Source organism: Zosterops lateralis (genome assembly GCF_965231275.1).
Source record: "Zosterops lateralis genome assembly, chromosome: 22".
Taxonomy (NCBI): Eukaryota; Metazoa; Chordata; class Aves; order Passeriformes; family Zosteropidae; genus Zosterops; species Zosterops lateralis.
In genome coordinates this window covers 829329-848906 of record NC_139782.1, presented here as the reverse complement: position 1 = coordinate 848906, position 19578 = coordinate 829329, and the positions used below count along the sequence as shown (strand labels likewise).

The 19578-nt window shown below is 56.6% G+C and overlaps 1 protein-coding gene across 5 annotated transcripts; it reads left to right on the top strand.

The window, feature by feature from the left end:
- The first annotated feature begins 215 nt into the window (after positions 1-215).
- ATP13A2 (ATPase cation transporting 13A2) lies at positions 216-19558 on the top strand. 5 transcript variants are annotated; one of them, XM_083876845.1, is made up of 29 exons: positions 216-239; positions 5172-5245; positions 5466-5633; positions 6411-6469; positions 6636-6753; positions 6843-6922; positions 7910-7987; positions 8345-8414; positions 9139-9273; positions 9561-9627; positions 10813-10944; positions 11498-11665; positions 11760-11870; positions 11985-12031; positions 12125-12313; positions 12385-12591; positions 12699-12815; positions 12896-13052; positions 13495-13615; positions 13809-13933; positions 14549-14709; positions 15495-15605; positions 15925-16004; positions 16365-16517; positions 16597-16693; positions 17217-17440; positions 18127-18278; positions 18353-18525; positions 18635-18922. In XM_083876845.1, the coding sequence occupies exons 1-29, from the start codon at positions 230-232 to the stop codon at positions 18803-18805; spliced, it is 3555 nt and encodes a 1184-aa protein (XP_083732971.1). In that variant the 5' UTR covers positions 216-229; the 3' UTR covers positions 18806-18922. The 5 variants fall into 5 exon arrangements, with proteins under 5 accessions (XP_083732971.1, XP_083732968.1, XP_083732967.1 ...); XM_083876842.1 differs by lacking the exons at positions 216-239; positions 5172-5245; positions 5466-5633; ... (4 more) ...; positions 8345-8414; positions 9139-9273 and having other exon boundaries at positions 9289-9627; positions 12953-13052; positions 18442-18525; positions 18635-19558; XM_083876841.1 differs by lacking the exons at positions 216-239; positions 5172-5245; positions 5466-5633; ... (4 more) ...; positions 8345-8414; positions 9139-9273 and having other exon boundaries at positions 9289-9627; positions 18442-18525; positions 18635-19558.
- Positions 19559-19578: the final 20 nt, after the last annotated feature.

Sequence of the window (19578 nt, the reverse complement as noted above, 5' to 3'; positions counted from 1 at the left end):
GATTTTTGGTCTGAATAATTCAAACCTCGCAGAAATGTGATGCTGCTCCTGCTGACGTCACTGAAACACCACAGCCAGATGCCACGCCCCATCTTTGGGATGTGGACTCCAATTCCCAGCATCCCCGGGGTGTCACGGCCCGGTTTGGGGGTACGGACTCCAATTCCCAGCATCCATCGCCGTTCCGGGCCCGCCCTTTCCGCCGGCGCGTGGGGCCGTGGGTCGCGCCATGAGCTCAGGTTAGGGACCGGCACCGGGATCGGGATCCGGGGATGGGATGAGGGGTCGGGATCAGGGACCGAAACCCCCCGAGGGCCCGGAGCCCTCCGGACCACCCAAAGCGCCGCCGAAGGGTCCCGGGGCCGCTCTAGCCCAGCCCGGGGGGGGCGGGGGGAGGCGGGAGCGGTGTGGCTCCCGTGCCCTATATTCCTATTTATTCCCATGTATTCCTACTTATTCCCATTTATTCCCATTTGTTCAGATTTATTTCGCTTTATTATTTTGCCTTTGTTCTAAAATTTTGCTCTTTTAATTTGCCTTATTATGCTTTCTTTGGTCTTTTAAATTTTGCTTTATTCCGTTGCCTTTTTAAAATTTTGCTTTTTTATTTTGCTTTTCTACTTTGCTTTAATTCTCTTTATTATTCGGCTTTATTTGAAATTTATTTGACAAAATAAATGTCACTTTATTTTGCTTTTTTCCTTCCTTATTTTGCTTTCTTTTGTGGCTTGCTTTTTTACTTTTACTTTTTTTTATTTTACATTTGGTATCGTAATTTTGCTGTAGTTTTGTTTTCCAACTTTGTTTTTATGTTTTTTAATTGTGCTTTATTTTGCTTTTTTCTTTGCATTGTTAGTTTTTTCACTTCATTTCTCTTCATTATTTTCCTTTTGATTTTTTCTTTTCATTTTTCTCCTTTTTTTACTCCAATTTATTTTACCCTTTTTTTGCTTTATTTCAATTTTTTTGTTCCATTTCTCTTTTATTTCACTTTATTCTGCTCATTTAATTTGTTCCGTTTCTCTTTTATTTCGCTTTATTTGACTGTACTTCCCTTTTTATTTTGCTGCACTTCCCTTTTTATTTTACTTTATTTGCCTTTTTTATTTGGCTTTATTTCCCATTTTTATCCCACTTTCTTTCCCTGTTTCCCAGCCCCTCTCCCATCCCGGGACTCTGGGTGGGATCTCCTGGGTCTGCATCTCTTGGGAATTCTGGCCCTGAGAATGCAGCCATGGATCCAAGGGGAAAGGAATCCTGGGAAGGGCTCCAAACCCCCCAAACACTCCAAACACCAAACCCTCCAAACCCCAAACTCTCCAACCCCCCCAAACCCCACAGCCAGACCCCCTTGGCCCTCCCAGAGCTGCTTCCTGTGGGTGGATCCCACCAGAATTTGGGAACTCTGCCGTCCCTCTCCTGGTGGGATCATGGACAACAGGGGGAATTTGGGGTCGGGAAGCACCCGTCACCTCTTGGATCCCATCCCGGAGCGATCTCAGGGTTTTTTCCTGGATAAATGATGGAATGTGGTGCTGGGTGGGAAGAAGGCACCCAGGTGTTCCAGATCCATGCAGGGTTCCCAGCCAGGATTCCCATTCCCAGGAATGCAGGAGTGGCACTGCCGAGCGACCTTTGCCCCTTTCCTGCCAGATTTGCCACACTCAGCACCAACGTTTCCTCGAGGAAGAGCAGAGAGGGGCAGGGGGGACATCCATGGGCATTCCAGGGGTTCCATCTCTGTGGTGACCCCGCTTGGATCCCCTGGATTCCCTTAAATCGCCATTCCCAATCCCAGTCCCAATCCCGATGCACAGCCAAGCAGCGCTTGGATGTCAAAGTTCCCCCTTTTTTCCCTGAGCTCCTTAATTTAAGGGTTGCCAGAGATGTTCCCACCCTGCTTCCTCGCTTCCCAACAGGAATGCCAGGAGTGCAGCCCTTCTTCCTAAGGGAAGGAGGAGCGCTCATTTACCCGGAATTGAGGGAAATGTGGGATTGGGATGTGAACCCCCTGTTTTCCCGCCCACACCATGGTGTTCCCCAAGCCGGGATGTTCCTGGAGCTGCCAGGCACTTCCCTCCAGATTGGCAGCTGGGTTTGGGTGCCAAGAGGGTCAGGGCCAGGGAGAATCCCTGTGCCAGAAGGGTTGGAATGCCAGGATCTCGGCTGGCATCACCGGCACACAGCACAGCCAGTGCTGCCCTGCTCCTCACAGAGGATCTCTCCCAAAAATCCAAACCATAACCAGTGCAGGCGGACAGGGCTGCTGGGAATTCCCAGGAATTTTTTCCTCACCTGTCTCAAGGATTTGATGCTTGAGCATGGATTTTCCAGCACTGGGAAGTCCAAATCCTGGTTTTCCATGTCCCCACCTTAGATCAGGCCCCTCTCAGCCTTTGTTCCTTCAGCCTTGAAGGACCTGACTGCCTGGACAGACATGTTTGCTCCAGCAGCACGGGATCACTTTGTGTGGGATCTATGGGAAAGGCAGGAGGATCATCAGGATCTCATTCCAATGCCACACTCGCCCATAGGATCTCCTATCCCAGAGCCCAAAGGCTCTGGAAGATCCTCCTGGATTCAGTCTCACCCTCCATGACCCAAACACTTCCTTAGGTTGTCTCTCCTTCCCGGCTTTTGCCTTATCCTGATTTTCCATGTCCCCATCTACAAGGGCCTTGCTAACCCCATCCTGTCAACCTCAGTGGCTGGAATGGAAATTTCCATGGATGGAGCTTCCTGATCTTGTGTGCAGCTTCCAGCCCATGTGGATGGATGGATGGATGGATGGATGGATGGATGGATGGATGGATGGATGGATCCATGGAAGGATCCATGGAAGGATCCATGGAAGGATCCATGGATGGATGGACAGATGGATGGTGCTGCCCAGGGACCATCCAGCAGGAATCACAGGAGCAGTGAGAAGTCTCCAAGCCCCTTGGGGTTTATTTGCTTCCAGAAAGAGGCTTGGGAAGGGCTGAGGGCTGCCAGAGAAGTCTCTGGGAGCAGCATCCGTCTGTTTTCCATGTGCACCTCCCCTGGGGAGGGGGCTCCCACTCAGATCCAAATCCTGGGACAAGGACCTGGCATTCCCAGCTGATCCCCAGCCAGATCCCATCCCGGTTTCCAGCTCTGTGCTCCGAAGTCCGAGGGTTCATCCCCCCCGCCAGGACGTGCAGTGGGTATGGGAGTATCCAGGGCAGCCTCTTCCCAAATTTCCGCCAGAGAGGACAGGGCAGGGCCTAGACTGGAAGCCAGGCAGCTGCGGGCAATTCCAGGTGGGATTTTGGCCGTGCACATCCATCATCAGTGCGGGATCTTGGCTCCCGTCTTCCCGGCACAAGCCGGGCCGGTGTATCCGAGATTCCCGCCTCTCCTGGCTGTTATCCTCCACCTGATCCCTGTTGTAATGGCAGAGAGGGAAGCAGAGAGCAGAGCTCTGTGCAGGCTCCGGGGAAATTCCCGGGATCCGGAGGCGGAGAAGGGACATCCAGGAGCCCCCGCGCCGTGTTTGCCGACAGGGAGTGGCCTCGGTGCCGGGACTGCGGCGGCAGCGCGGCCGCTCCGATCCGGGGGCTGCGCGGGCACGGCCGCGGCGGGGCCGGGGATGGCGGCGCGGCCGGTTCCGGCCCGACCATCCCATCCTGACCGATCCCATCCTGACCCATCCCATCCCGACCGATCCCATCCCGACCGATCCCATCCTGACCGATCCCATCCCGACCGATCCCATCCCGGCTGATCCCAGCCCGATCGATCCCATCCCGGCTGATCCCATCCCGACCGATCCCATCCTGACCCATCCCATCCCGACCGATCCCATCCCGACCGATCCCATCCCGACCGTCCCCACCGGGAGCCGCTACGCTCTCGTTCCCGGCAGGATGAGGCTGGGTGAGTCAATGCCGGGGCTTTTCCTCACCTGCCGAGCTTTGGGAACAGCCGAGATGGGAGTGGGATGGGAGGAATCCCACGGGGATGGGCTGGAATCCCCCGGGACGGGATTGTGTGGAGCCACTTGGTTCTTCCCTAAGATTTGTTGCTTCAGGAACAAGAAAAGCCGGGATAGCTCTGTTAAGTAGAGAGGCGGGCCAGGCTTCCCATCGCCCAGGGGCCCCGGGAAGGGAATTATGTTGTTTCCAGGTTGTTTGGATAACTTTTCCGCCTCCTGCAGCTCGCGGGAAAAGCCCTTGTTCGAGACCGCCCCTGCCCCATCCTTTGTCCTGCCCTTGGGAAGGGCAACGCTCCCGATGTCCCTGCAGCTGGAATTAAGGCTTTTTGCAGAATTTGAGACTGGCACTGGGGACAGCTGACCCCTCCCTTCCTTTTCTTGACGCCTGAGACAGCTTTTGTTTTACTGAGCCGTCCCTCAGGCTTATCCCCCAATTCCTCCCCTTCAAACTTATCCCATGGAGCAGCACTGGCTGCGGGAGCTGGATCCACTCACCACTGGGATCACCAAAAACAGGGAATGGTTTTAATGACTGGCTTTTATCTCCTGCAGTTGAGCTTTGGGGTCGGTCAGGGAGCAGCAGGAATCCAGCCGGGGCGGTTTTTCCAGTGTAAATCCTTGAGCCGGTCTCGGCGCCCTCTTGGAAACCCAACCCCGGCCCAGGCAGGAAATGTCCACGTGTTCCAGGAGTGGGAACAGCTCCCGGCTCCGTGGTTATGCCACGTGTTGGCTCCCCACTGCTGCTCTGAGATCCCAGCCTTGGGAATGTCGTGACTAGTAATCCATCCTGGATGTAGGGAATAAGCAGGTTCAGTTTCAGGGTTTTCGGGTACAGCGGAGCCTGGCGGGAATCGGAGCATGGTTAAAACTGGGAAATGCCAAATTTTTGGCCGCCAAGAGCAAACCCAGGGAGCAAACAAGGAGCAAACGAGCTGGAAAAGTGGTAGGGAGGGCTCGCCTGGCTCCGGCCCAGCCCTGCTCCCTTCCCGTGCCCACTGAGCCACTGGGATAACGCCAGAAATCCCGGGGCCGCTCCGGCGTCGTCCTCGTGACCGTCACGTGCCCGGGAGGGTGACGGGGCAGCGATCCCAGCTGGATGGGCCAGGAGCCACCTCCTCCTCCCGGGGCTGACCGGGGATGGTATCACGAGGAGCCCATCCCTGGGGATAACCGGTCCCTCTCCTGACCCTTCCCTGTATTTTTGGTGGATTTTCAGACAGCAGCCGGCTGCTGGGGGCCCGGCGCCCGGGCTACGGGACACTGCAGCTGGACTCGGACCCAGCCCACATGGTAGGTCCAGTCTGGGGGGTTCTCCGTGGGGATGGCTCCAAATCCTGGTGCTTCCCACACCCCCAGGAGCTGCTTTTCCAGCCCCTTGGGTTTCCCTGCCTAGGGCTTGGTCAGGCCAGGATTTGGGGAATCTAGGGTTTAATAGTTGGGAATCAATTTTAATTGATTTTATGACTGAGCAGTGGAGTGCAGGTGATTCCCAGTGATTCACTCTCTCCAGGAGGTCACGGGCTACCAGCGCAGGACGTGGCGGGTGCTGCTGTGCCACGTGGGCTCCGTGCTGAGTGCAGGGCTGCTCCTACTGCTCTTCCACTGGAAGCCGAGCCTGGAGGTGCAGGCCAAGTGCAAACCCTGCGCCCTGAGCCAGGCAGACTGGCTCATCATCAGGGTGAGTCCCAGGGGATCCTGGCCCAGACTACAGTTCTGGGAGTCTGAGGTGGGAATTCTGTGAGTCCAGGATAGGATTCTGTGGAGCTGGGGTTGGATTTTGTGGAGCTGGGGTTGGATTCTGTGGATTCAGAGTTGGATTCTTTGGATCCGGGGTTGGATTCTTTGGATCCGGGGTTGGGCTCTGTGGATCTGGGGTTGAGTTCTGTGGGTCTGGGGTTGATTTTGTGTACCAACGACTGGATTCTGTGGAGCTGGGGTTGGATTATCTGGTTGTGGGGTTGGATTCTGTGGATCCAGGATTGGATTATATGGGTCTGGGGTTGGGTTCTGTGGAGCTGGGGTTGGGTTTTGTGGATCTGGGGTTGGATTTTGTGGATCCAGGGTTGGATTCTGTGGGTCTGGGGTTGGATTCTGTGGATCCAAGGTTGGGCTCTGCCCCGGATTCCCAACAGGATCCTGGGAATGTTCTCTCTTCTTGTCCTCCTGTCTGTGTCTGGCAACTCCTTTCCCCAAGCACCAGATTATTCCAGGAATTTATTGTCATTATTATTATAATTCCTAGAATTGTCCCATTCCAGGAATCATTATTATTCCTAAAATAACACCACCTTTCCCCCTTCCATCCCAGCCTATCCAGCTTGGAATTTCTCCTCATTGTCCCCAGACCTGAGCCACCATCTGGGAGGGGTGCCCAGGGTCTTCCTGGGCCTCTGGAAGGAACTGGGAAGATTTGGGGCACTCCCAGTTCCCCCCCCAGCCCATCCCTGTGTTTCAGGACCGTTTTGGGCAGTGCTTCACCACCAAGGTGCTGACGGAGCCGCTGGGCGAGGCCGGGTGAGGCAGGCTCTGTCCTTGTGGGATCTGGGAGCTGCTCTGGGTGGGGGGTGGGAGGCCAGGGCTGAGCCTGGCTTTGTTCTTCCTCTGGGGCAGGCCAGAGCTGAGCCTGCCTGTGCCCTGGCTGTGGGGCAGGCCAGGGCTGAGCACAGTTTCCCTGGAGCAGGCTGGAGCAGTCCCCCAGGGCACAGCAGGACCACAGCAGCAGCAGCAGCAGCGTGGCCATGGCGGTGCCGGATGAGGGCGAGAGCCGCGACACCGTCCGGCTGCACGACAAGGATGAGGTGGCACCAAGAACCTTCCCCACCTCCAGCCCCTCTCCCTGTCCCTGGACACCCCACTCACACCCTCTTTTCCTGTCCCTGTCCAGCAGAAGAACACCCTGAGGTATTACCTGTTCCAGGGAATGCGCTACGTGTGGCTGGAGCGACAGCAGGCCTTCTGCAGAGTCAGGTATTCCCAGATCCTGGCATTCCCAGTTCCCTTAGGACCCTCCTGGATCCCAGCATTCCCGGCATTCCCAGCTCCCTCAGGATCTTCCTGGATCATGGCATTCCCAGCTCCCTCAGGATCTTGCTGGATCCTGAAATTCCTGGCATTTCTCACTTCCTTCAGGATCCTCCTGAATCCCAGCATTCCCACCTCCCTCAGGACTCTCCTGGATCCCAGCATTCCGGGCTTCCTCAGCTCCCTCAGGATCCTCCTGCTCCCAGCAGCCACAGCACCACACATCCTTTGATGCCTTTTGGGGCTCCCTAAAAACAATGGCCAGACAAAGTTAAGGGAATAAAAAGCGCTTGTATTTACTGAAGGGCCCTCAGGTACATTTTGGCAGATGAAGCCCCCAGGGGCTACACCCACAAATGGACCCTGGGTCATGGGTTTCACACTTTTATAAGTTTGGTCATTTGCACATCGGGGGTTAATCCTCCAATTGCAGCTTCAGGTAATGAAGTCATTTACCCCAAGTTTGCTCCCAACATCTCACTTTTGTTTACATTTCTCGGGGGCTGAGCCAGTGAGGTGTCCTTGATTCCCAGGCCCGGAGAGGAATTGCTGTGTCTGACAAATGGGAGAACAGCAGCTGACACTGTGTGTGGAGTTTAGAGTTATACACTAAAGAACTGCAGGATTACAAATAGATGAAAAATATAAAAGCTGAAATCCTCTCAGCACTCCCAGGCCTTTGGAGCCATCCCTGGTGCCCTCGGGGTGCTCCTGGGAACCAGCCAGGGCGGTTTGGCAGAGCTGGATGCTCCAGCTCTCGCACTGTGCCCCTTTTGTTGCCTTCCCTTGGCAACCATGGGCTGTGGAGAGGCCAAGGCACGGGGCACTCTCCCTTCCCAGAGGGGTGGGTTTGTCCACAGGACTTGGCCGTGCTCTTTGTTCCGCCGTTCCCGCTGGCTGTGACTCGATTTCCCTGTTTTTCTTTGCCCCCAGCGTCCTGGATGAGGGCTGGACCTGCGCAGAGCTCCACCTGTGCCGGGCCGGGCTGGACCAGCAGGAGCAAAGCACCAGGTGGGGCTGGCACCTCCTGGGAAGCAGGGATGGGGCTTTTCCAGGGAGCAGGAAATCCCGGAGCCTCGGCTTTCCTTGCGCTCAGACCCCAAACTGCTGGGTGGGATGGAATTCCTGGGATTGGCTTGTCTCCATAACACAGCTCCTCGTGAAGGTCTGGGCAGCACGAGGGGCCCTTGGGTTGGAAATGCAGCTTTTCCCAAGGTTAAAACTCCTTCCCTCTTTTCCCAAGGATGAAATTCCTTCTCTCTCCTTGCCCAAAGATGAAAATCCTTCCCTCACCTTTCCCAAGGATGAAATTCCTTCCCTCTCCTTTCCCAAGGATAAAATTCCCTCCCTGCCCTTCCCCCCCTGCAGGAGGAAGATCTACGGCCCCAATCTCATTGATGTGCCCGTCAAGTCATACGCCAGGCTCCTGGTGGAGGAGGTAGGTTCTGGGCTGAGCTTCCCAGGCGGATTTTCCACAGATGGATCCCTCTCCTGCTCCCTGTCCCTCTCTGGAAGCACTTCCCGGCCCTTGGGAAGGGAGTAAAGGATTTTGGGAGAAGGCAGAGCCATGGAAGGGACCCTTCCTGACCCTCTGGGCTTGGGCAGGAGTAGCCCCCAGGGGTTCTGGGGGTAGCTGAGCATCCTCAGGAGCAGCATCTGTAGGGAAATCCAGGGGGGCTGGAGGGTTTGGGGGATGCCAGCCCCAGGGAAAGGCCCAGGGAAGGCCCGGGTTCTCCTCTGCATCTGGGAGCCTGGAGGGCTCACGATGGGCTGGACGAATCTTTTCCTTCTCCTAGGAGCCTGGAGGAATTCCTCCCACCTGGAAATCCCATACTGGGCTGGGGGAAACTCTCCTCATTTCCAGAGAGCCTGGAAATCTCATAGTGGGCTGGGGGAAACTCTCCCCACCCCAAAGAGCCTGGAGCTCTCATATTGGGATGGAGAAAGCTCTCCTCACTTCCAGGAGCCTGGAAGTCCCATACTGGGCTGGAGGAGGCTCTCTCCACTTCCAGGAGCCTGGAGTTCTCATATTAGGCGGGTGGAGGTTCTCCCACCCTGAGGAGCCTGGAAATCCCATACTGGGCTGGAAGAGGTTCTCCCACCCCAAAAAGGTCTCCCAGTGAGCTCCCTGCTCCCAAACTTGAGTTTTCTTCTCACTGCAGGTGCTGAATCCCTTCTACATCTTCCAAGTGCTCAGCATGGTGCTGTGGGTGTGCGATGCCTATTACTACTATGCTGCCTGCATCTTCCTCATCTCCACCTTCTCACTGGGGCTGTCCCTCCACGAGACACGCAAGGTGCGTGGGGGTGGCTCCTTTGGGGTCATGGCCCTGCTCCAGGGGAGGACAGCCCTCCCCAGCTCTGCTTGTCCTCCAGCCCTGCTGCCCAGCCCTCAAGACCCTTTCTGAGGATGGTTTCCCACCATCCTCCAAACTCCCCAAACCCCCAAAGCCTCCAAACTCCCCAAATCCTCCAAACCCCCCAAACACTCCAAATCCTAAACCCTCCAAACCTCAAACCCTTCAAGCCCTCCAAACCCCAAATCCCATGTTTTTTTGGGTGGATTTTGACTGCTCTCTCCCAGCAAAGCACCACACTGCGGAACGTGGCCAAGATGTCCGTGGGGGTCCAGGTCCGGCGTCCCAGCGGAGGTGAGAGGCAGGATTTTTGGGATGATTGTTGGGATGACATGTCCTTTGGGATCCCGGATCTGCACCAAAGCAGTGTTGGGATAGGTGGGAATAATGCTGTGACACATGGGAATTATGTTATTTTACATGGGAATAATGGTATGAGACACCAGAATAATTTTGGGATATGTGGGAATAATGTTCAGATGCATGGCAAGAATATTGGGATACATGGGAATAATGTCAGGATACATGGGAATAATGTTGGGATGATATATGGGAATAATGTTATTATGCATGGGAATAATGATATGATATATGGGAATAATGTTATAAGACAGGAATGATGTTGGGATACATGGGAATAATGTTGGGATACATGGGAATAATCTTATGAGACGCTGGAATAATTTTTGGGTCCAAGTAGTAAAAGATTCCTCTGCCCAAATGAAAGTGCAAACCAGACCATATTCCAAAGCCAGTGTGGATTTAATTTAACAGGAGATTTCAGGGAAAGAGAGAGAGATTGATTATAAGGATAATCCTCCCTTGAATCCCTGCCCTGTCTCACCAGCCCTTTTCCTCCTGCTCTTTCCCGGTGTTGGGAATCCCTGGGGTTCCTCCGGAGGTTCCATTTTTCCCACAGCCCAGGTCCTGGCCCTCCACAGGCATTTGTGCCAGTCCCACCTCTCATGATGGCACCTGTGTGAGGCCTTGCTGCCTTCCTCAGGCGTTGCCACACTGGGAATTCTGCTCTGGGTCAGCCATCCCCAGGCCTGGCATCTCCCTGCTGGAAATTCTGGCTGGGTCAGCTATCCCCTGGCCTGGCATTTCAATTTCCCACCTCCAGGGAATTAACTGCTTACTGTTTGCTGCCTTATCCCACTGGGATTCCTTCCCAGTGGCTGGAGATGGATTAACCCTGCTCCCCAAGGACTGAGCAGGGTTCTCCAGGTGCCTGGAGATGGAATAACCCAAGCCCTAAATGGGGTTCTCCAGGTGCCTGGAGATGGATTAACTCCATTCCCCAAACCCTGAGTGGGGTTCTCCAGGTGCCTGGAGATGGATTAACTCCATTTCTCAAGGCCTGAGCAGAGTTCTCCAGGTGCCTGGAGATGGAATAACCCAAGCCCTAAATGGGGTTCTCCAGGTGCCTGGAGATGAGTGAGCCCTGTTCCCCAAGGCCTGAGCAGGGTTGTTTTCCAGAGGAGCTGGTGGTCAGCTCGGTGGAGCTGGTGCCCGGGGACTGCATCCGTCTGCCCGCAGCTGGGGTGCTGCTGCCCTGCGATGCCGCGCTGCTGACGGGCGAGTGCATGGTCAACGAGAGCCTGCTGACCGGTGAGCCCTTCCCAACACACTGCTGCCTTGGAGTGCCTGCCTAGGGCAGAGGCCAGACAAGGTTAAAAGAATAAAAGTGGATATTTATTAAAGGCCTTCCATAGATACACCTTGGGCAGTCAGAAGCCTCCAAGGCTACACCCAAGGTGGATGATGGTCACAAGTTTTTCAGACAATTGTAAATTTGATCCATTTACATATCAGGAGTTTATCCTCCAATTACAACTTCAGGTAATGAAGTCATTTACCCCCAGTTTGCTCCCCTCCAATTCACTTCTGTTTTCACTTCTTGGGGCCTGAGGCTGTCAGGTGTCTTTGAGTTTCAGGCCCAGAGGGGAATTGTTTTGTCTGTCCAAAATGGAAGAACAGCAGCTGGCACTCTCTGTGGAGTTTAGAGTTAGGCACTAATGCAGTACAGGATTTGAAAAACATAAGAACTCAAATCCTAAGGCATCCCATTCCCACGGGATTCAGTCAGAGTCACCTTCCCATGCCAGCTGGCTGGCCCCTGAGCCCCCTGGGGTGACAATCCCCCCCGGAATGTCCTGGGCAGGGGAGAGCGTGCCGGTGATGAAGACGCCACTGCCGGCAGGCGGGCAGGCGGCCGGAGCTGCGTACTGCCCCGAGGAGCACCGGCGGCACACGCTGTTCTGCGGGACACAGGTCATCCAGGCCAAGGCCTATGTGGGCGGGGAGGTGCTGGCCGTGGTCACCCGCACAGGTGAGGGCGTGGGGGATAATCCCAGGATGGATCCTGGGATGGATCTGTGCCCTTGGGAGCAGTGCTGTGCAATGGCTTCCTGCCTGTCCCGCAGGGTTCTGCACGGCCAAGGGGGACCTCATCAGCTCCATACTCTACCCCAAACCCGTGAGCTTCAAGTTCTACAAGGATGCTGTGAAGTTTGTGTTATTCCTCGCCATACTGGGTAGGTCTGGGCCCACAGGTGCATCCTGGAGGAGCCAAATTCCTTGGAACAGAATTCCATTCCAGCTCCCTGCTGGGCTGTGCTTTGTAACCAAGCCTGTTCTCCCTGGCACAGCTCTCATTGGCACCTTGTACAGCATCCTCATCTTGGTTAGGAACCAGGTAGGGCTGGTGGGGCAGGAGAATGCTCAGGGATCCATCTGGGGAGGGATGCCCACCCCTCTTCTTCCTCCTCCTCCTCCTGCTCTGTCCCAGGTCCCCGTGGGACAAATCATCATCCGCGCCCTGGACCTGGTCACCGTCATCGTGCCGCCGGCGCTGCCTGCTGCTATGACCGTGGGCACCATCTACGCCCAGAACCGGCTGAAAAAACATGGAATCTTCTGCATCAGCCCCCCTCGGATCAACTTGTGCGGGAAGATCCGCCTGGTGTGCTTCGACAAGGTGAGCCGGGCCGGACAGGCGCAGCGGTGCCGGTGCCGGGGCTGTGCAGACCCACCGCGCTCTGCCCACAGACGGGGACGCTGACCCAGGAGGGGCTGGACGTGTGGGGTGTGGTGCCCCTGGAGCAGCAGCGCTTCCTGCCCATCGTGCACGAGCCCCGCTGCCTGCCTGCCGGAGCCCTGCTCTATGCCCTGGCCACATGCCACACCGTGTCACCGCTGCAGGGACAGCTCGTTGGGGACCCCGTGGACATCAAAATGTTGGAATCCACCGGCTGGGTGAGGCAGGAGCGGTGGGGCCGGAGAGGGAGGTGTTGGGAATCTCGGTAGTTCCAGGCTCTCTGCGCATGGATGAGCTCAGCAGGGTTTTGCCCTCTTGGTTTCAGTGCCTGGAGATGATGGAGGAGGAGGAGGAAGGGGAGCTCCCAGTGTTCCAGCAGTTCGAGATGAAGGTCTTGGCTGTGGTGAAGCCCCCACCAGAGGAGGAGCAGCCTCAGGATAGGGTAAGTCCGTGGCACAGCTCCCCACCCTGCTGCCTCCTGGAGGAACTCCTGCCCGGCCCTGACCTGCCCACTCTCCACAGAGGCACCAGGCCCCCGTGGGGATCCTGCGGCGTTTCCCATTCTCCTCCTCCCTCCAGAGGATGAGCGTCCTGGTCAAGCTGCCTGGGGAGGCCTCGGCCCATGCCTATGTCAAGGGTGCCCCGGAGATGGTGGCCAGTCTGTGCAGGAAGGAAACTGGTTTGTACTGGGAGGTGGGCTCACCCCCAGTCCCACTGGCTGCACCCCTGAGGCTCATCCCACAGGGAATTATCCTCAGGAATGCTGTGAGGCAGCTCCAAAAGGCTTTGGGATGGCTCCAGCCACATGGAAACAGGAAACAGGAGCCACAAGATGGGGAGCAGGGCTGGGGGCTTCCTCCAACCCAGCAGGCTCCTGGAAGTGGGGAAAGCTTCCCCCAGCCCAGAATGGGACCTTCAGGCTCCTGGAAGTGGGGAGAGCTTTCTCCAGCCCATCCTAGGGTCTCCAGGCTCCTTGGGGTGGGAAAACATGCCCCAACCCATTCTGGGATCTCCAGGCTCCCTGAGGAGCAGCTGCATGTGGGCACCCAAACCCCAGAGCTCCGTGTCCTGTCTCTGGAGCCGGGGTTCCCTCAGGAGCTGTTCCGGTCTCACTTTTTCAGTGCCCCCGGATTTCTCCCAGATGCTCCGGCACTACACCACTGATGGGTTCCGGGTCCTGGCTCTGGCCTGCAAAGCCCTGGGCATGGTGGCCACCTTTGAGGAGGCCCTGCGGGTCCCCAGGTCGGTGCCAGCTCTTCCTCTCTCCTCCTCCTCACTTGTTCCTGATGTTTCCCCGGATGCCCTGAAGGGAATTCAACCCTAATCCACATGGAGGGAATTCCTGGCTGATTCCCAGATGGATTTTAGCTGTTCACACTCCTCAATCCTCTCTGCTGGGGTTGGAGGTGATGAAAGGCTCCTTGTCTCCCACCAGGGACTCCGTGGAGAGCGGCCTGAACTTCCTGGGGTTCCTGGTGATGAAGAACGTCCTGAAGCCGGAGTCTGCCCCAGTGATCCAACTGCTGAGGAGTGCAAACATCCGCCCTGTCATGGTGACAGGTGACCCTGGAGGGACCGGGAACTGGGGAGGGACAGCACACTGACAGTCCTGGTGGTGGGCAAGGGGGAAAGGGCTTTCCCACCAGGAACCCCACCAGAAATCCCACCAGGAACTCCACCAGGAACCCCATCCCTGGAAATTCCACCAGGAACCCCACCAGGGATCCCACTGGGAATCCCTCGTGGAATCCCACCAGGAACTCCACCAAGAATCCGTGCCTGAGGCAGCTGTAGGGGCACCATGAGAGTACCTGGATCCTGGCTCTGCATCCCTTCACTCAGGATGCATGATCCACTAGTGGGCTCAGGGTGTGGACATTTTTTGAGTGGAAGAACTCATTGTTCTGCTGTCCATCCCCTAAATATTGCTATGTTTGAAATCCCAAATCCCGTGAGGGTGCAGGGGTTGTAGAGTCACCTCTGGGTGTTTTCCAGGCCGGAGAACAGGGCTCGAACCCACGTTTCTTTGGGGCAGGGCAGGCAGGAGGTTTTGGAGAAAAGAAGAGGGAAGTGTAGCTGCGGTGGCCAGGAGAGGGGACACAGCAGCTTTGAGCTGCTCCTCTTGTCCTGGAAATCCCAAAGCCTCCTTCCTGATGCCCCACATGTCCCGGGCAGGGGATAACATGCTGACAGCCATGAACGTGGCGCGTGGGTGCCACATGGTGGAGCCCAGGGAGGGCGTGATCTTCGTTTCAGCCTCGCCACCCAGCCGCAACAAACCCGCCACCCTCAAGTTCGTCCTGGCTGAGCATTCCCAGGGTGAGGAGCAGCCTGAGGTAAGAGCCCAGGACACCTTTTGGGAGCCCAAACTGCCTAGGCACTCTTGCAGGGCTCAGTTTTTGTGGAATCCCAGAATTCCAGCATGATATGGGTCAGGAGGGACTTTAAAGCTCATCCCGTTCCATGGGCAGGAACACCTTCCACCATCCCAGGGTGCTCCAAGCCCCAATGTCCAGCCTGGACATTTCCAGGGATCCAGGGGCAGCCACAACTCCTCTGGACACCCTGTGCCAGGGCCTCCCCACCCTCACAGGGAGGATTTTCTTCCCAATATTTAAGAAATTAAGTCTCTCAAATCCAGCTTTCTCCACAGTTCTGGGAATCCCAGAATCCCAGAATGGGTTGGAAGGGACCTCAAAGCTCATCCCATTCCATGGGCAGGGACACCTTCCACTATCTCAGGGTGCTCCAGCCTGGCCCTGAGCCCTCCCAGGAGTGGGAATGGTTTTTCCAGCATTATTATCCTTGGAGGCACTTAAGGCTGTGATGCTGCTCCTCATAAATCCATCCTTTGGGAGAGGTTCTGCTGCTCCTGCCTTTTCCTGGAGCACATCCAAGGACTGGGACTGGAATGGTAGCTCCAAACACCTCCCCATGGATGCTGCCAGGTCCTGCTCCAGGCTGGGCATGGAGGGCTGGGTAGCCCAGCCTTGCACCCCAAACAGCCCCACTGGGAACTGGGATTTCAGGGAGCCATTCCTGCTGCTCCAGGTAGGTCCTAGCTCGGCCCTGGGGCTCCACAGGGATTGGGGCTGCAGAGCTGGAGCTGTTTTCCTGGCAGGGCCTGCAGCAGCAGGATGGCTCCTCCCTCCCACCCCGGCACTGCCACTTGGCCCTCAATGGGAAATCCTTCCAGGTGGTCTGTGAGCACTTCGCTGACCTCCTCCCCAGGGTGAGTCTGGCCCAGAGCCCTGGGTGGGTGGGGGATCCTCCCCATGGGATTGGGAACCTTCCCTTGGGATTGGAAACCTTCCTTCAGTTTGACCTCTCCAGGGATTCCCACTGCAGCCTCACAGCTCCAAATCAGAGCTCCCTGCGGGTGTTTCTTTGGCTGGTCTTAGGTTCCCTATTCCCTGCTGGACATTCCCTGTCATGCTGGACATTCCCAGTGCTCTCCTGGACATTCCCAGTTCCCCGCTGGACATTCCCAGTGCCCTGCCCAGCCGGGAATGCCGCCGAATGAATGCTGATGGATCCTCCCCCATTGGCAGATCCTGCTCCAGGCCACTGTGTTCGCCCGCATGCTGCCCGAGCAGAAGACCCAGCTGGTGTGCAGCCTGCAGGAGCTCAAGTAAGGCCTAGGGGATGGATCCCAGAGAAGTATCCCTGGAATTATGGGATGGGTTGCATTGGGAGTCACCTCCAAGATCAGTTGATGGCACCAATGCCATGGGCAGGGACACTTCCACTGGTGGCTCCAGCCTGGAACAGGGCACCCACAGCTTCTCTGGGCTGAGCCCACTCCTTGAGGAATGTGGGGTCCCTTTCTCGTTCCCTGAGGAATGTGGGATCCCTTTCCTACTCCCTGAGGATTGTGGCATCCCTTTGCTGTATTCCCTGAGGAACAGCAGGGGTTCTTTTCCGCGTTCCCTGAGGAATCTGGGGTCCTTTTCCCATGTTCGCTGAGGAATGTGGGGTCCCTTTCCCACAGTTACTGCGTGGGGATGTGCGGGGATGGTGCCAACGACTGCGGGGCGCTGCGGGCAGCCGATGTCGGCATCTCCCTGTCCGAGGCCGAGGCATCGGTGGCCTCGCCTTTCACCTCGCGTGTGGCCACCATCGAGTGCGTGCCCAGAGTCATCCGGTGAGCAGGGGAATCCCGGGAATGCCGCTGTCCCCCGGGGAGGGATGGCCGGTGGTGATGCCATGTCCTCCCCCCCCAGGGAGGGCCGGTGCTCCTTGGTCACCTCCTTTGGGGTCTTCAAGTATATGGCCCTGTACAGCCTGGTCCAGTTCGTGTCCGTGCTCCTGCTCTACACCGTGAGTCCCACCCTGAATCCCTGCTTTTCTCAGGAATCCCTGGGTACTGATGCCTTTTAGGGCTCCCTAAAAACAATGGCCAGACAAAATTAAGGGAATAAAAAGCACTTGTATTTGCTGAAGGGCCTTCAGGTACATTTCAGGCCCCTCCAAGGGCTACACCCACAAATGGACCCTGGGTCATGGGTTTCACACTTTTATAAGTTTGGTCATTTGCACATCGGGGGTTAATCCTCCAATTGCAGCTTCAGGTAATGAAGTCATTTACCCCAAGTTTGCTCCCCACATCTCACTTTTGTTTACATTTCTCGGGGGCTGAGCCAGTGAGGTCCTTGGTTCCCAGGCCCGGAGAGGAATTGCTGTGTCTAACCAAAATGGGAGAACAGCAGCTGACACTGTGTGTGGAGTTTAGAGTTATACACTAAAGAACTGCAGGATTACAAATAGATGAAAAATATAAAAGCTGAAATCCCAAGGCATCAGTCCCAGCTGGGTCTGAGCCTGTCCCTTCCCTCCTCCCCAGATCAACACCAACCTGAGCGATTTCCAGTTCCTGTTCTTCGACCTGGTGATCACCACCACGGTGGCCGTGCTGATGGGGCGCACGGGGCCGGCACCAGCACTGGGTGTGCGGCGGCCTCAGGGAGCCCTGATCAGCGGGCTGGTGCTGGGCAGCCTCCTGCTGCAGACAGCCCTGCTCATCACCGTGCAGGTCTTCAGCTACTTCATCACCGTCTCACAGAGCTGGTGAGGGCCTGGAATCCGGGAACTGTGGGATTCCAGGGTTGGAAAAGGTCATTGATCCAACTGTCAGCCCCCGTTCAGCACTAAACCCCAAGTGCCACGTGTGTGGGTTTTTTGGGGGAGGTGATTCTACCCTCCATTGCACAGGCTCTTCCAGTTCTCTGCAGCCCTTCCCATGAGGAAATCTTTCCCAATATCCCATCTGAATCCTGTCCTGGTTTCCTGTGGGTTTGGTGATGGGGACAGTGCCGAGGTTGTGGCAGAGCCCAGAGTTTGTCGTGGAATTTGAGATCTGGGAGCTAACAGGGAACCATGGAACATCCTCAGCTGGAAGGGATCATCCAGTCCAACTCCTGGCTCTGCACAGACACCTCAACAATCCCACCCTGGGCATCCCTGGAGCGCTGTCCATACGCTCCTGGAGCTCTGGCAGCCTCAGGGCCATGCCCATTCACTCGGGAGCCTGGGCAGTGCCCAGCACCCTCTGGAGGAAGCACCTTTCCCTGATCTCAACTTAAACCTCTCCTGGCACAGTTCCCATTTGCAAGGGATCTATCCCTGGTCCCAGAGCAGAAATTGGAGCTGCCCCTGCTCTTCCCTTCACGAGGAAGTTTTAACTGTGATGGAGAGCGAGGGGTGGTGTCCAGACCCACCCTTGGCCTCTCCTGCTGATGTGTCCCCTGGCCCAGGTATGTCCCCCTGAACAGCACAGTGACGGCGCCCCAGAACCTGCCCAACTACGAGAACACCGTCCTGTTCTGCGTCACCGGCTTCCAGTACCTCATCCTGGCCGTGGCCATGTCCAAAGGCTATCCCTTCCGGGAGCCACTCTACACCAATGGTGAGGACACGGGGACACCGAGAGCCACCCACCCGCCTCCTCCTGCCCCTCACCCCAGCCCCTCTCGCCCCCAGTGCTCTTCCTGCTCGTCCTCATCCTGCTCTTCGGCCTGATGATCTGGCTGACCCTGTACCCTCTGGGCTTTCCCAAATCCCTGCTGAAGCTCCAGCACATCGAGGATTTCCATTTCAAGCTGCTCCTCTTGGGCATCGCTGCCCTCAACTTCTTCGCTGCCTTTGTGCTGGAGGTGGGTCAGGGGGGCTTTGGGATGAGGCATCCCCCTGGAGCTTCCCCAGGTGGGCACGGGGCTCTCCTATCTTCCCCCAACCCTGTTTCCCTCCCTTCTCTGGCCCCAGACTGCCCTGGATCACGGCTTACTCGGCTGCTTCCGAAGGCTGCGCCGGAAAAAAGCCTCCAAGAAGCTTTTCAAGAGGCTGGAGAAGGAGCTGAGCCAGCAGCAGCCAGCCTGGCCACCCCTGGACGAGCCCCTGTTCGCCACACCCAGGATGTCCCTGGCCGTGAGATAGCATTGCCAGCTGTGCCCTCTGCCCCAGCCCTTGGACGCTTCCTTAATTTATTTATCGCGGAAAAAGCCGGGATACAGTGGGCAGGATCCCTCAACATCGCAGATGTGAATCCCATGGTCAGGGTGATCCCATGGCCACACTGATCCCATAGTCACACTGATCTCCTGGCCATACTATCCTGTGGCCACACGGATCCCACAGCCATGGTGATCCTGTGGCCACACTGATCCCATGGCCACGCTGATCCCATGGCCACATTGATCCCATGGCCACGCTGATCCCATGGCCACGCTGATCCCATGGCTGCAGCCCAGAGGGGCAGGTGGTGGAGAAGGAATGGGCCAGAAGATCCAGAGGAAGAGGAGGACCCAGCCCAGCTCTTCCTGCAGCATTCCCCACACTCCCATGCTGGCCACTGGGGCTGGGTGAGCCTCTCGTGGCCAGCCCAGGCCACCAGGAAGGGGGTCTCTGATGTCCCCAGCACCCCCAGCTCTGTCACTGTGAAGCCCCAGTCCCCTCTAGATGTGTAGGGAGTTTACAGTCCCTGTTCCCAGTTTACCGAGGCTGCTGCTCCAGCACCTGGGCCCCTTCTCCACTTGGAATGCTTGGGCAGAGCACCTCTGCCTTGGGCTGGGACCTCTGTAGCGTTACAGACCCCACAAATTCGCTATTTTTTAACTCTTCCCAACATCTCAGGGCATGTGGGAAGGCCACAGTGCCGCTCGTGGGTTCCAGACGGGGCTGTCACGGGTCTTGTCCAATAAATTAACACT